The 17,222-nt window shown below is 33.8% G+C and overlaps 1 protein-coding gene and 1 long non-coding RNA gene across 2 annotated transcripts in view; one reads left to right on the top strand and one right to left on the bottom strand.

The window, feature by feature from the left end:
- LOC109714067 (cytochrome P450 734A1-like) overlaps nt 1–8,516 on the top strand; it is a 10,733-nt gene extending 2,217 nt beyond the window's left edge. Inside the window, exons 2-5 of the mRNA XM_020238474.1 lie at nt 5,196–5,416; nt 6,879–7,120; nt 7,308–7,644; nt 7,941–8,516. Of these exons, the coding sequence (XP_020094063.1) occupies nt 5,196–5,416; nt 6,879–7,120; nt 7,308–7,644; nt 7,941–8,366 (1,226 nt within the window). The 3' untranslated portion in view covers nt 8,367–8,516. The remainder of the gene's footprint in view (nt 1–5,195; nt 5,417–6,878; nt 7,121–7,307; nt 7,645–7,940) is intronic.
- On the bottom strand, nt 15,214–17,222 carry LOC109714496. The gene is made up of 3 exons (XR_002217389.1): nt 17,117–17,222; nt 16,557–16,649; nt 15,214–15,277 (listed from the first exon to the last, which is right to left on the bottom strand). It is a non-coding gene; the product is annotated as an uncharacterized LOC109714496 (long non-coding RNA).

Below are 17,222 nucleotides of genomic sequence, written 5' to 3' on the forward strand. Positions count from 1 at the left end.
TAATGCTAAATTAATTTTTTTTAATTTAAAATTTAATGGGTTTAATTACAAGTCCATTGCCCACCTTTGCACATTTTCAATTTGATCCCCAATCTAGTTTTCTTTTTTTTGCACATCCGCTGCCGTAGCGTACCAATGGGGCTAACATCATGCGCGCTTCCGTGCGCTAACATGTGAGCTAACTGATAATTTCCGTCATTGAACCCACATCTACGGCGGACTTATTGAAATGAAACAAGATAGAGACTGATTCCAAAAAAAAAAAAAAGGTTGGAGACCAAATGAATAAATACTAAAGTTAAGAACATTGGTTAAATTAACACAAAAATCAATAGCACCAATAGCTTGGTGCTGATAGTATTCCACCTATTATATAACTATATATATATATATATATATATATATATATAGTATGTCTTGTGTGCTATTAGGAGCACGGAGGCTTCCGTGCTCCTAAGGCGCCGTTTTTTATGATGGAGCTTGCGAATCGACAATCGGTTCCATTAGACTTGATCTAGCGTATTTGAAGTATCTAGAAAATAAATTTTGCGAATTTTCAATATCATTTACTTAGCGATCGAAAGGGTTCAAAATCATTTAGAACCAAATTTCATAATTTTTTGATTTCATTTGCCTAGTGAAGGAGTACGCTCAAAATAAACGGCTGAAAATAAAATCACACAAAAATAGTGATAAAAGGCTCACATTTTAAATCGAAAATATTATTCTTACATCTTGATGTTAAGTAGAATTTTCTATTAAAATTTCATGTAATTTTGATTCTTTTACACCGTTGAACTTTAAAACGCGCCATATCAGTCGTTAAAATAGTCATTTTTGAGACTCTTTGATCACTTGGTAAATGATGTCAAAAAATTATGAAATTTGATTTTTGAATAGTTCTAATAACGTAAATCATGCCTAACGGAGCCGATCGCCGAATCTGATGCTCCATCATAAAAAAAACAACTAGAAAGTACGAAAATCTCCGTACTTTTGAAAGTGTAGGAAACGTACTATATATATAATTGAGCTCCTATGATTTTAAAAGTATTATGTTATTGGTGTTTGTAGATTTTTGGCTATTGAATTAAGAAATATGTGGTTAGAATGATGTGGCCCCTCTAGGGTTGAGTGGATGGTTGGTTGAATAGCATAATCTAACAGTTGAAAATGATAAAAAACGTAGATCTAACGGTAAAAAATTTACAAGCACCAAATGCTTCGTGGTTTTCCAAGCACCATAGCCGAACTATATATAAGAGTATCCAATATTTTTAAAAGTTGAGAAATACTGGATACCTGACATACGCTTACACACTGTTTGGTTCGGGGTTAAAGGTAGGGATAACAGGAATTTTGGGAGTTGGGATTAGCTAACCCTACTCTAAATGGACTAGCCCCTTAGGAATAGAAACTCCAAACAAGAATTTTGGGAGTTGGGTTTAGCTAACCCTACCCCAAATGGACTAGCCCCTTAGGAATAGGGGTGGGATTAAGTTAATCCCACTGCTATTTAATTTTTAAATATAAATATAAATTTAAAATTTTAAAATTTAAAATTAATATTTATTTTTTAAAATTAAAAATTAAAGATTTGAAATTTAAAATTTAAATTTTAAAATTATTAATTTTAATTATTTAAATTTTAAATTTGATATTTTATATTTGTAACTTTAAATTTTTAAATTTGAGATTTAAAAATATAGACTTTAATTTTAAATTTTGAATTTTAAATTTTAAATTATCAACTATCTTTCTTATTTCATTTACTCCAACCAAACACTATTTTGCTTATATTTGAACTAAATCCAATTCTTAAGCAAACACAAAATTATTCTAACCCTATCTTAATCCTGAACTTAATCCTATTCCTAAAATAACTAACCCCGAACCAAATAAATTAGCCTTAGGTAAATACATTAAAAAAGATTACGTGATAGGGCGTAGCGTTATTTTAAAGTGAGATGATATATTTGCACCATAAGTTTGTGGTTAATAAAAATTAAAAACTATTATTGGTGTAATTAACTTTTATTTTCTAATGAATAAAAAGTCAAAAATATTTTTTTTTTTTATGCAAGCCAGTCATTTCATTACTTTACAATGGCTCATCATTCAGATCCTAATACTTTAAAATGTGTCGTTTTGTCGTAGCCGCGTCATATCGTATCCCCACACGCTTACTTGGAAGATTGTTAAAACAATGGCTCAACTCTTTAGTATTGAATTTTTCAACCATGTGATAATTAATTACATGCATAACAATATTTTTTTGATTTGAGAACTATTGATATTAATCTGAGGAGCAATATTATTGGTACGCTCCACTCCTTCAATAAATGAGATCTTTTTATTAGTCACATCACATGACTAGTGAATTATGAATTCAGATATATATCTAGAATTATTAGTGTTAATTATTTTTTTTTGAAAGATAGGTAGCACGCATCCGCTTCATTTATTTCATTTAGAAATAAATTTAGCTAGAAATATGAATCAATTAGGATTCGAACTTGGGTCTCGGGTACCAACCACTAAGCCCTTTGCCACTTGCTCTAGGGATGGTCGGTTATTAGTGTTAATTATTAATTTTAAAAATTTGAGTTATAAAAAGATACAACTAATTTATTTAACGCATACAATCACAGTGTTTAAAAGTCTCGACTGTGACTCGATTCAATCCGACCTTCAGCAACTTTAGACCCAATCCGGCCTACCGACATTTCGAACATAACTCGACCAGGCATATGATCTATTGTCCTCTTTTTAGTCCTTTTTTTTTTGAGAAATAGATAGCGCGCTAGCCGCTTCGTTTATTTTATTTAGAAATATATTTAGTTAGAAATGTGAATCAACAAGAATTCGAACTTGAGACCTTACGTACCTACCACCAAGCCCTTTATAACTTGCTCTAGGGACGGTCGGTCCGTCCTTTTAAGTCAAATATGCACTTTCTTAGTTGGAGTGCTTTTTGAAAAAAGGGAAAAAAAAAAAGGGATTACATGGTTCCATTGTCGACTTGTGCTCATATAAGTACTCATATTTGTGAAACAATCCTTCTTTTTGTCGAATATATAATTAGAAACAGCCTCCGCTGAAAGTTTAAGTTTTTAAGAATAGTGATTATTTTACATTCTTTAATATAATATTAAAGTAAAAGGTTATGCGCGTGAGACTTCTAGCCTTAATTAATTTTTTTTTTATTTAATTCGAGTCTATGTTTTAAGCTTATAAAAATATTTCAAACTCACATATGAGAAATAATACTGAATATGTTATTAAATTCTATTCTCCGACAACTTAAGTTTTTGAAGAATAATAATTATTTTACATATTCTTTAATATATTTATCTCAAAAAATTTAAGCATTTAAAAAATAGTATAACTGAAACTATCAATAAATTATGTTTTAATATCTCATTATCAAAATGATATAATTGATTTAGAAAGGTACAACGTTGTGCATATTTGCTATTACTCTTCTATTACTGGGGAAAAAAAAAACGAAAAGAAAGGAACCAAGAATATAGTTCCACTTTTTATTTTTTCTATTATGAGCTTTTTTAAAAGTTTATAATTTTTCGGAATTAATTCCAAAAAACACATTATTATACAAGTTTAGACATCTTTTTTATATTACTCCAGTTCATCAATTCATCTTTATATTATATGTTTGTGAGTGTGTGTGAAGTGAAATGCTCATGCATCCAAATATGTTCTTAGTTAAAAAAGACAAAAGTGTATCATATTCTCTATTAGCTTAAGCTTTGCTAGTTAATTTTTTAAAATCCTTTAAAATAGTATCTAATATTAGGAATCAGTAAATTTCGAGTCTATATATACGCGGAGCATTGAATAAGTAAATAAAATAACCTTTTTTGTTAGCTTAAGTTTTAGCATTACCAAAGTCCTTAATGGATATCATATAAGATCATAAATTTCTGAGTTTAAATCTCTACTGAGCTCTTAGTCTAATTTAATTTTTTTTCCGCTATACTACAACAAAATTAGGTTATATCGATACATTTTTGAGACATTTTTATTTACGTGTCCTATTTATACAAAAACTTTTTAAAAATTTCTATTAAGATCTAAATATAAAGTCTAATACAATAAAAAATAAAAAGTTTCTCTACTCAACCAACCATATCCAGCCCACTCCATCTGATTACAAATAAAAAAGAAAAAAAAATTGATCACACCATCTCCCGTTCTCCTCCTTTAGCATCGCAGCCAACGAGATCGGGTTCCGGTGGCTGAAGTTCGGCCGCGATGATATTGCAGGAACCGTAGAGGGTTACAATCGCCACGAATTCTTCCGCCATAAGTTGTTGGAGGAGTGAGTACCAAATATTAAGACTGTCCCACTTACAGCGACCTCATATATAGTAACATTTTTAAAAAGTGTCGATAATTTAGTTAGCACCATTTTTTTTTTACCTGTATCGATATTTAAAAATGTCGCTATATACTGTTTTTGTTGTAATACTATTAACTCTATTATGGCTTGTTTGGTTCATCCATTTTGGGTATAGAATGGAAATCGGTTTGATCAAATCCGGTTAATTTTGTTTGATTCACATGAATCGATTTGGAATTCCTATTCCGGACTGGAATGGGAATGGCCCATTAGCCTTCAACTTAATTCCGGTCTTCTAGCCCGGATTGAGATTTCATTCCGGCAGCCCACTAAGTTCTCGAAGCCCATGTGACCATCTCACCCCCCTTCTCTTCATCCCTTTCTCATCTTTAAAAAAAAAACTATCCTCTCTCAAAACTCTATTCCTAACCCACATCAATAAAAGTTTTTAAAAATAAATTTAATATTTTTTTTGGAAAACTTATTAGAGAATAGTATTATATTTTTCATAAAGTTTAAATAATATAAATTTATATTTAAGAATAAAATTAATATTATAGTATCTTATAATTTTTTTTAGTTTATACGAACCAAATAATGAAATGTGAATAACTCATTCCAATTTCCAATCCACAAATAAACCAAACGTCTTGGGAGAATGGGTCATTCCAATTATCATTCCAATTCATTCCCATTTCATTATCTATTCTAATTCCACCCTTGAACCAAATAAGCCCTAAGTCCGTATCTTAGACCTGTCAAAAAGTCACGAGCACTTACATAAGGAATAAATATAGAGAATTAAAATATATATATTTTTAATTTTGTGCAGGAAAGAACTTTTTATTCTGGTTCGGGCCATTGCCCAGGATCGTGGTGACAGAACCGGAACTGATAAAGAAGATGTTCAGTGACCCTAAAGAGTTCATATTACTTGTACAGCATCCAGCTTTGTATCAGCTTATTGGAAAAGCACTTCCTTTGGCCGAGGGAGATGCATGGGCCACCAATAGAAAGCTCCTTAGCCCCTTCTTCAATTTGGAGTCCCTTAAGGTANGTATTTAATTATATATCGTATTAATTTTGTATGTGCTACATAGTTTATCACTAATATCTACAGACAAACTTTTTTTTTTTTAGAGATTTAGCCTTCTCGTGTAGTGTGATCACAAAGATCATTTTGTTCTTGAAGTGCTAAAACAGAAAATTAATTAAACTCTCTTTGGTTTTTTATTATTATTTTGCTTTTTTTTTATTTTTTATTAACCTGGTTGAATATGACAACAACCTTGTCTCTAATTGATTCCTCGCTTACTTCAGAAGATTCTTAAAATAGTGGCTCAACCTTTAAGAATTGAATTTTGCAACCACATGATAATTACATGCATAAAAATATTTTCTGATTAGATAACTGTTGATATTAATTTGAGGCGCAATACTACATGAACACTCCACCCATTCAATGAATGAGATTTTTTTACTAATCACATAACGCGACAAGTAAATTCGTTCCACTTCTTTGATGGATTCGGATATATGTATAGAACCATTGTTGCTAATCATTAATTTTAGAAACTCAATCCACAGAAAAATACAACTAATTCACTTAAGTGTACAGTTACAGTGCCTAAAAGAATATTGAATATATATATAATTAAAATACTGTTCTCTAGCGGTTTAAACGTTTGAAGAATAATGATTGTTTTACATTCTTTAACATATTTAATTCTCCAAAAACTTAAGCCTCTTAAGAACATGCAGTGTCACTGAAACTACCAATAAATTATTTTGTTTATATTTTATGATCAAGATAATATAGTTGTTTTAGGAAGGTACAAATTTGAACGTATTAATTTATTATCGTATCTGATATTAGGAATCAATAACTTTCAGTATTAACTACAAGTCCGTATCTTAGATCAGTCAAAAAGTCACGAGCACTTACACGAGCAATAAATATAGAAAATTAAAATATATAATATTTTTTTATTTTCTGCAGGGAAGAATTTTTTATTCTGGTTCGGGCCACTGCCCAGGATCGTGGTGACAGAACCGGAACTGATAAAGAAGATGTTCAGTGACCCTAAAGAGTTCATATTACTTGTACAGCATCCAGCTTTGTATCAGCTTATTGGAAAAGCACTTCCTTTGGCCGAGGGAGATGCATGGGCCACCAATAGAAAGCTCCTTAGCCCCTTCTTCAATTTGGAGTCCCTTAAGGTAATATATATTCTTACGTGGTGTTGAAGAGGACTTTTCTCTATCCGCTTCTGCTTCTGCTGTGCCAAGAAACTTAAACATTGAGGTTGTTTGGTGCTTCTGATTTTTCTACAGAAAAAGTGACAGAATACAACGACCGTTTTTAACCGCACTGCTTAGATAACACTTTATTAACCAGCGCTACACTGCCGAGCAGTTTAACCTTATTTCGAATAAATTGAAATAGAAAAAGTTCATTGTGTGGAAGGTAAATTAGACATGCACTGAGTTTATTCTTCTTAACCGTGTTATGCAGGGTCTGTCACACATAGTTATAGAAGCCACGGAAAAATTGGTGGAAACTTGGAGTAATTTAGCAAAGTCCAGTGAATGGGAAGCCGATGTGTACAGCGAGTTCGAAGAGCTTGTTCAGAACATCGCGGCCGCCGTCGTGTTCGGAAGGAATGCCAAGGAAGGGAAGTACATTGGCCATCTGCAAATGAAGCAGGAAAACCTGATAGCAGGAGCATTGCGGAATGTTTACATTCCTGGCACAAGGTAACATTAATTCAAATTCAAACGGTTTTTTTTTTTTAAATCAGTTTAAATTAAAAATAAAACAAGTATAATATGCTCAGGTGTACATGTTACAGATGCTGTAAAAAAAAAAGAAATATATGCATAATGTAGTCACACAGAACTATAAATGTAAATCCTTTTTTCTGATGGTTATTTCTGAATGCAGGTTCCTCCCTACATCCTTCAATTTGAGGAGCAATTGGCTAAGAAAAGAAGTGGACAGGCTGCTGATGCAGCTTATCAAGATACGAGACGCGAATAGAGATACGACAGAAAGCGACTTACTCAGTTATCTGCTCTCGTCGTCCATGCCTCGCGAACAAATCAAGGAAGAGTGTCGCGTCTTTTCGGTGGCTGCTTACGAGACTGTATCTATACTTCTGTCCTGGACTTTCATAATGCTGGGCACATTTACTGAGTGGCAGGACAAAGCTCGCGAAGAAGTTAGTGAAGTGCTCAAAGGGAATAATCCCTCCTTCGAAACTCTCAGCCGATTCAAGATAGTAAGTTACTCCGAGTCGCATCCACTTCTTTGCATAGATTCAGTGATCAAACCATAGTCTAAAATTAAATGAAGCATGCTTGTTTTCGAGTTTACAGATTCAAAAAAGCCGCAATCATGTGCAATCACAAAACATTAACATGGCAACTTAAGAGTTAGCAAATAATGTATGTGCCAAATCCACCATCAAGGATTCAAAATCAAGCATTTTTGTGTTATGCGCACGCCAACTGATTTGCGATTCATGAATATGAAACAGTCCTAATAGCACTTGTATTCTGGTGTTTGTGCCAACAGCTCAACATGATAATCAATGAGACTCTCCGACTGTACCCTCCGGTCCCGACAGTAATCCGCGGAGTGAAGGAAGACACAAAACTAGCAAACCTAACCGTTCCCGCGGGAACAGGCTTCATAGTGCCTATAATCGCAATACACCACGACAAGGACTTGTGGGGCGAGAACGCCGACGTGTTCGACCCGAGCCGCTTCTCCGAGGGTGTGGCTAAGGCCGCGAAGCATCCAATGGCCTTCATGCCATTCACTGTCGGTCCGAGGATATGTATAGGGATGAACTTCGTCTTGATGGAGGCTAAGATCATCCTGGCAATGCTGCTGCAGAAGTTTAGATTTGTGGTGTCTCCGAACTACAAACACGAGCCGTCGTACAGCGTCATCATGAAGCCCGGTAAGGGTGCGCAGATCGTACTCACGAGAATATGATCTCGCGAATCAAATGTGTATGTATTGTTTGTGAAATGTAGAGCCTTAGTATCTGCTTCTTTGTTGAGTATCAATTGTAATAGAATTATACAGTACTGGACATGTTATCAGCTTTTGATTAATAAAGGAAACAGTTATGGTCTTGGATTGTATGCTGTGCACTTGTGCTTGTTGCTAATTGATAATCTAGAAGTGGATGAAAATTGTTTAGTCCTACATCGGAAAGCAAACAAAACTAGAGCTGTTTCTTATTTGGCTTAGTCCTACGTATGTTTGAAAAAAGTAATATTTATATATCTCGACATGGTATTATAGCGAGTTAAATATAAAGGCTCGCTCTGATACCATGTTGAGATGTATGTATATTACTTATTATTTTTGGATATACAATATACCAACATCTAAATTATTTTCTTTGAAACATCTTCTTTTATGCAGATTTATTGCTTTGAATTTCAAGTAGAACTCTCTTCGGAATGCATAGAATTTTTTAAAAAATTTCAAATATATTGGAGTTTAATTGAATGCCATTTTGTTTTATTGATAGGTGAAAAAAAAAAATAAATAATTATGGTATGTTTAATTTTTCCAATAAATAATTAGTGTAGTTAAATAAAAATAGCTATTTCACATTATTGATAAAACAACACTAGTAATAGCAAGCGAATTCTCACCAAAACTGACATTAAATCACAGTAATCAAATAGAAACCATTTGCATTGCAACAAGAGTGGACCAAATCAATCCAAATCAACTACAATCTCGTAAATTAATAGCGAAACAATAAATTTGAAAAATTATTTACTGTTATACTTAGGGGCAAGCATCATGACCTGTCTCAAGATTCGCGAATGTTGTATCCGTGTACTTAAAATGGAGGTCAGGTTAGGCCGAGTCTTAATTGAGACCTGTTAATAATGGATTTGTATACTTTAAGTGAATTGATTATATATTTATAACGACTCGAATGGTTGAAATTAATGTTAAAGCCACAAACACCCAATCATATAAACCTAATAAAAGATTTGAAGNCGCGAATCAAACATATGTATTGTTTGTGAAATGTAGAGCCTTAGTATCTGCTTCTTTGTTGAGTATCAATTGTAACAGAATTATACAGTGGATATGTTATCAGCTTTTGATTAATAAAGGAAACAGTTATGGTCTTGGATTGAAGGTTGTTGCTAATTGCTAATTGCTAATTGCTAATTCAGAAGTGGATGAAAGTGTTGGCCTAGTGACCTTAATCTACAATTAGATTTTGATGACAACAAATAATTGTGTAAATTGGAATTAATCTTTTTATCTGCGAGTTCTATGTTTAAATCTCTCGATCATTGGGAAGGAACTCAAGACACACAAGTTGCGAGCATTTAAAGCTATCTATGCTTCAAAAGGTCAAAAATACCAACTCTCACCTCCTTGAGCTTTAACTTGAATAAAATCACTTATGATTAGAATTGAGATTTTTAAACTCTGGAATAGCATAGTAGCATCCGGAAGTTGTTCCGGACGCCCGAATCATATTTCGGTCACCCGCATCATAGTAGATGTTTTTTTTTTTTTTTTTTGAGAAATAGGTAGCACGCTATCCGCTTCGTTTATTTCATTTAGAAATAAACTTAGCTGGAAATATAAATCAACTAGGATTTGAACTTGAGTCTTGCGTACCAACCACCAAGCCCTTTGCCACTTGCTCTAGGGACGGTCGGTGAATCAGAGTAGATGTTATTGGAGGATCTGGGCATCCAAGAGCCCAAAAGTGAATTTGGGCGCCTAAGAGTTTTTCTGGGCACCCGAAAACTCTGGAATTTGAATTTTGAATTTTTTTAGTATTTTAGACTCTACTGAGCAGAAGCAAAATCATAGGTTCGGCGGTTTCAAACGCTTGAAATAGGAATCAGGCGCCGCACAGGTTGCATACAGTTTTCTGCTTTGCGGAGCACGCGCAGATTTGGGGGACGGATGCGAGCGCCGGAATGAGGTTCAGGATAAGGATTAAAGTGCCCATCAGCACGGGCCGTATCTACCCTGCCGTATCATGCCAACAAGATATCAGTACGATATAACTCTTGTGCAGATGGCATAACTCAAAATCCTCTGTTTTTGAAATTAATAAATAATTTTCTCAATAAAATTCAAATAATTTAATAAAAATATATAATAAATAATTGTCATATTTTGTTCCTAAAAAAAATAAATATTTTATGTTATTACGTGTCGGCACATATATTTTTTGTGATCGACACGACCCAGCACTCATCATGTCGTACCGTCCCAGTAAATTTCCGTCACGACCCCGCGCCAGGACACTTAAATCCTAGGTTCAGGACACCAAAAATTCTCTGATGGTGCCGTCTCAAATGTTAGCACCAGATCATTACAAAAGTGACTCCCAAAACCTGATCCGGGCGCCCGAAAGTGCAGTTATAATCTGTTTCAGAAGTTCGGTACGTGCTAGATCATTGCAGAAGTGGATGCCCGAATTCCTGTTTGGGCGACCAAAGTGTTGTTTTCTGAAATCAGTCAATTGTTGGATTTTGACTATAAATAGAGAGCTTTGCGAGCATTGTTTCTCATCCCTTGAGCTCATAAATTTTAGTGTTCAATAATTTTAACTATCAACTCTCTCTAAGGTTGAGAAAAAATTGCAATGAGATATAATTGTAAAATAGAGAACTAAAGTGTAGAAAATATGATATTCTTAAGAGAAGTTCTTCTTGGTATACAGGATTTGTGTTTCTCCGGTAAAAGTATCGGATAGCGGAAATTCAACATTCTCTCGTGTTGAGAAATTAACAGGGATGTAGGCAAAAGGCCCAACCTTGAAAAAAATCGATCACCTACTTTGAGTTTGATTTTCTCCGACTCTTTTCATTCTTCTTTTAGTACAGATTAATCAATTTATGTTCATTGCATTTTGTTTTAGAAACTTAATTTGCCCCTCTTTTTGGGTTGTCATTCCGATTCTATCGGAGCTAGATCTCACAATATTTAGATTAGGGATAATTGCCTATATATGCCTCATATGTTCGGAAATATCCGATCTACCCTTGTTTTTTTTTTTTCTTTCTAAAATACTCCTCATATGTTTCACTGTTATTTCAAAATATTCCTACAGTTATCCTCTGTTAGCTTAACTTGAGTTAAACATGGGTTAAATATATATTAAAGTTAAAACCTAAATAAAATACCTATTTTGTCCCTACCATATTATACTAATTCCTTAAGTTATCCTCCTCATCCTCCTCGTCATTCCCCCTCTCCCTCCTACCCCTATCGTCACCCAAACCCAACCCCATCGTCGCGGAGAGGACGGCGACCCCTTCGACCCCTTGTTCCTTCTGAAGGACGACCCTATCTCCCTCGTCTCCTCTCTCTGGATCTCCTCCTTCCGCAGCAGCCCAAGCAGCAGCAGCCCAAGCAGTCTCCTCCGGCGCTTGGAGCTCTGGGTGCTGGCCTACTAGAAGGCGTACGCGGATGAGACGGGGTCGTACCTCCCCCGCTCCTCCCTCCCCCGCCCCGCCCCGCCCTCGACTTACTCCTGTCCCTCCGAAGACGTCGTCCTCTCCGGGCGCTTCCTGGGGCGACAGCTCCGCCCTTAGTCCTCTCCCTCGCGCGTCCACCGTGCCGTACTCTCGCCTCTCGAAGCGCACAGCTCCGTGCCTCCAGGGTCTCCTTGTTCCGGCCGGCTTCTCCAGGGAGTTCCTCATCTGGCGGTCCACGTGAGGCCAGTTTGTGCGGCGACTGAATTATATATTATAATATATTATATATATTATATTATATATATATATATTATATTATATATTCTATAGTATTTATTTATTATATAGAAAATTATTATATAATATTTTATTTATAATTTGTATTATTTATTAATAATTTTAAATATATAACTTTATATATTATTAATATATATTATAATTTTAATATATTTAATATATATAAAAAAATTATAATAATAATATATATAGTATATTAATTATTATATATTTATTATATAGCCGAATTTTTTATCCCGAATTTTTAATTGGTGAACGTATAATATTCGTATAAATCACGTATCCGAATAATTGCCGAATCTGTTTTTTAGCCGTATTTTTCAACGAATTTAAAAATTAAAAGACGAATTATATCCGTACCGAATTTTGGCCGAATCCGAATTAACTAACTATACCTTCAGCCACCAAGGTTGGTTTAACTGCGATCGATCTCGTCCGTTCATTTGCTCGCTCTCGACGTGCTTTATTAATTAATTAATTGATATTTGAAAGGCAAATTAGAAAAGTATTTGCTATATGAAGGGTATATAAGAAAAGTTAGTTACGGTACAAGGATATATTGGAATAGACAAAATGATAATTTTTTAGAGATAACGGCAACTCACTGACGGAACTTAACTTCAGGGATATATTAGAAAGACTTGGAACATAAGAATGATATTTTCAATATTAGCCTTCTAAGAGGGGTAAATAAGAAAACCGAAAACTTTTCAGGGGTATATAAGTGATTGCCCCGTTAGATTAACATCTAAATGAGATTGACAACATTTGCAAAAAAACATTGAAGGACAATTTATTGCACGGCTACTATTTTTTGGTGGGACCAACTATTCCTGATATGGTATTGTAGAGAAAAAAAAATAGCTATTTCACATTATTGATAAAACATCACTAATAGGGAGGGAATTCTCAACAAAACTGATCTTGAATCACAGTGACCAAATAGAGACCATTTGCATTGCAAAAAAAATTCGACCAAATCAATCCAAATCAACTAAAATCCTGTAATTTAATAATGGAACAATAAATTTGAAAAACTACTGACCGCCTATAATAAAATGATAAAAGATTTGATGGTTGGTATCTGAGTTCAAAGTTGAGGTACTTGAATTAGTTACGGAGATGATTTTCTTTGTACTAATTGGAAGTGCTTTGCGAAGAAGATTGTTTTTGTTAAGAGCTCACCTCCTATCTCCATGGAACACTTTCGAAAATGGCAAGAGAATAAAATAGGTAATTATTCACAATATATATACAGTCCCTGTATTATTTCAATATTGCAATTTTATTCATATATATAAATTCGCTTGACTCTGAACTTACATATATATTGCACTTTAATCTCGAATATATAATAAGAAAAGAGCCTAAAAAGTTTTATTATAGCATTATCTTTTTAATGAATTCCTGCCGGATTATGTTGAAACTTTATTAGAAACTAGGATCGTACATTCTGCCATGATTTCGATTTCTGTATCCGAATTGTTGACGGTGATCCTTGCTCGTGGTTCGTTTTCGTTCGCGATCTGCAAGAAGACGGGATGTTTCGAGTCTAATTCCCTTGTCCCCGGAGATGGAGCCGTCACAGATAATTGGATTAGGGTTAGATCGGGACTTCGGTATGTTACATATTTATATATAACTTGATATAAAGATGTTAAATCACGTTCATCCATCAAGGACGTGTCCAGATACATCCTAACCGTAAGATCTAAAATATCTTTATAGATCAACTTTAATAGATTGACCGTATCTTTATAGATCGCCTTGAATATATCACATGGGCCACATCCAACATTAGCCTTTCATGCTAGTTTGAAAGGCTGAAAAATTTAAAGTCGTTTGAAACTCTTCTTCTAAACTGATTATATATATATAGGGTAATTATTCACAATATATAGAAACAAATTCATTTAAACTTATTACATATAAGAGTAACTAAACCAAGTTACATATGGATGATAGATGCATGATCACTATATTATTCCAAATGTAACTCGTGAACTTTAGTTAGCCACCGGTTTGAGCTTAATCGGTAAACCGTTACGGAAATCGACTTGTGGCTTCGCCATCGGATGATCCGGTCCGATTAACTCAAAATTGTAGTTCTGGATTAGTGTGTGGAGAAATATTGCAATTTCCATCCTTGCTAGGTCTCTACCTGGACAGAGTCTCATCCCCCCACCAAATGGCATGAAACTGGCCTTCTTTGTATCAGATAAAGTCTACAAAGTAGAAGAAACAAGATGAATCAGTTAGGGGGGTGAATTGTTTTTGTACTAATTGGAAGTGCTTTTGGAAGAAGAAGCTGGTTTTGATTAAGAGCTCACCTCCCATCTCCATGGATTGAATTCATAAGGATCTTCAAAAACTGATTCATCCAAATGTGCTGCAGCTAGGTGTACTATGACACCAGTTCCTTGTGGAATTACATAGTCTAGAAGAGACAAGTACTAATTAACATTAATTAATTAGCTCATTTAAAGCAATAAAAACATTAGTTAATTATCCCTATTCGAAAAAAATGTGATAAAATATCAAATTAGGGCCGTCAACGGCCGAACACGAGCGAGTTGAGGTCGACTCGTATTCGTTCATTTATTAAAGGAGCCGAACATGAGCTGACTCATCAAAATACTGAGTTGAAAAATCTAGTTTGTGCTCGTCTTGTTTATTAACAAGTTAAACACGAGCTAGATCGCGAACAATAAGGTAAATTGTTAGTTCTATTGCTGAGCGAAAAGTTGAGAGAAAATTAGAACATTAAAATTTTAATCTAATAATTAAAATTTATAAATATAGATTTCTTTACATTTGAGTTGGCCCATAATCCAAATAGTAGAAATTTGCAATATATTCAAGTTATATAGAACCGAACACAAGCGAGCTGACTCATGTTTGATTTATTAAAATTTCAAGTAAAAAAATCAGCTCGTGTTCGGCTCGTTTATTACACGAGCGATCGATACCGAGCTCATCTTGAGCCGAACACGAACTGAGTGGAACAACAAGTTGGATTGCTAGCTGTATCAAATTATAGCGAAGTACCTTTATATTCGTGTTCTACGCTTGCTTTCCTAAGGAGATCCTAACAACATTTCCGAGTCGCAGAGTCTCGCTAATGACCTTCACAAGACAAATATTGTTGCAACATTAAAGTTGAAAAATTTATGTTCTTATATTATATTGAGAGAGAGAGAGAGAGAGAGAGTGAGTGTGAGGTTACTATGCTTCTGAAGTACAGAGCTTTCTGTGCTCCAGGTTGTTTTCCATGTTGCGATTTTCGAATCGTCGATCGCTCCGTTAAACTTTATCTAGAGTATTTGAAGTACTAGAAATAAATTATGCGATTTTTTGATATTATTTGCTTAGTGAACGAAGGGCTCAAAATCAACGGCTGAAAATAAAAATCTTACAAAACGTGATAATATGACATTAAAATTTTAGATCAAATATTGATCTTTTTTATATAATATAAGAATTTTCTATCAAAATTTCACGATTTGGATATTTCTACACCGTTAACTTGCAAACGCTTACTACGACCATATAAAATTAGTTGATTTTCAACCCTTTTGATCACTAGGCAAATGATATCGAAAATATAACATTTATTTTTAGGTACTTCAAATATTCTAGATCAAGTTTAACGAGCGATCGACGATTCGAAAATCGCAACATCGAAACGACCTGGAAGCACGGAAGGCTCTGTTCTTCCAGAAGCATAGTAGCCTCACACACTATATATATATATATATATATATATATATATATATATATATAATTGAGCTAGAATACTTTTAGAAGCACCAATCCTTTGGTGCTTCTAAGTTTCTAACCCTTGGATCTACTCCCCAATTACTAATACATACTTCTTGGATCAAACACTATTCCATCTATCACCACCTACCACTATCATCTCAACTCTACATTTCTCCATCCAATGGCTAAAAACTCAAACGCACCACTTCCTTGGTGCAAAAGCACCACTTCCTTGGTGCTTTTGAGAGTACTGGGCTGGAATACTATTAATAGTACCAAGTTGTTGAAACTATTAATTTTTTAGCCCTTGGATCGAGAAATATGCGGTTAGAATGATGTGGGCCCCTTAAGATTGAGTGGGTGGTTGGTCGAATAGTATAATCTAACGGGTAAAAATAATGAAAGGAATAAATCTAACGGTAGAAAACCTGATAGCACCAAGTGCTTGATGCTATCAATAGTATAGCAGCTGGACTATATATATATATATATATATATATATTGCCTTTTTTTGTATCATGGTAATCTATGTCATACAATTGTTATTCTTCAATAACTTAAGCTAGGAGAGAATAATAATAATATTTATATTCAATAAAAAAAGTGATTTTTTTTTTCCTTATTTTTTTTATTGGAAGCTCACATTTTGGGTGAATTCGCAATCCTTGTAATCATCCCACGTTAGGTTGCTCCCTCCATTCTCACTCTTGGATTTCAAACATCGATCGCGCTCTTCCTGAAACCGCCCAAAAAATTAATTCCAACTAAAAAAACTTTTTTTTTTTTCCCTCAGATAATGTCGTTTATTAAAGTAACAATATACAAAACTTTTCTAAATTATGAACTATTCTGATTTGGATACCCAATTTTTCAAAATTTTAATTTTTTATTTAATTTTTTAAATTATTTGATTTGAGCCCGTCAGGTATCTTTACTTTAAAATTTAAACTAATTATTTATTTTAAAAATTTATATTTGTAATAATTGCATGAAGTATACTAATTAAATCAATGGAGGTATATGATACATTCAAATTTTGAAAAAGTCAAAGTATCGTTGATTAATTCGAATTAAATAAATTTAAAAACTGGAAAGTAAAATTAAAATTTTGAAAAGTTAGATAAGGAAATAAAGATGATTCATGATAAGTTCTCTATGTTTTTGACCTATTAACTTATCAATACAGTATTTGCACAACTTTACCCTCATCTGCTCAATAGCTTTCGGACAATGCGCCAAAAAATAGAATGCTAAAGATAAAGTCCGCGCCGTCGTATGATGACCGGCGAAAATCAGGCCCTGAGTTATG

This window comes from Ananas comosus, linkage group 8 (genome assembly GCF_001540865.1).
Source record: "Ananas comosus cultivar F153 linkage group 8, ASM154086v1, whole genome shotgun sequence".
NCBI lineage: Eukaryota > Viridiplantae > Streptophyta > Magnoliopsida > Poales > Bromeliaceae > Ananas > Ananas comosus.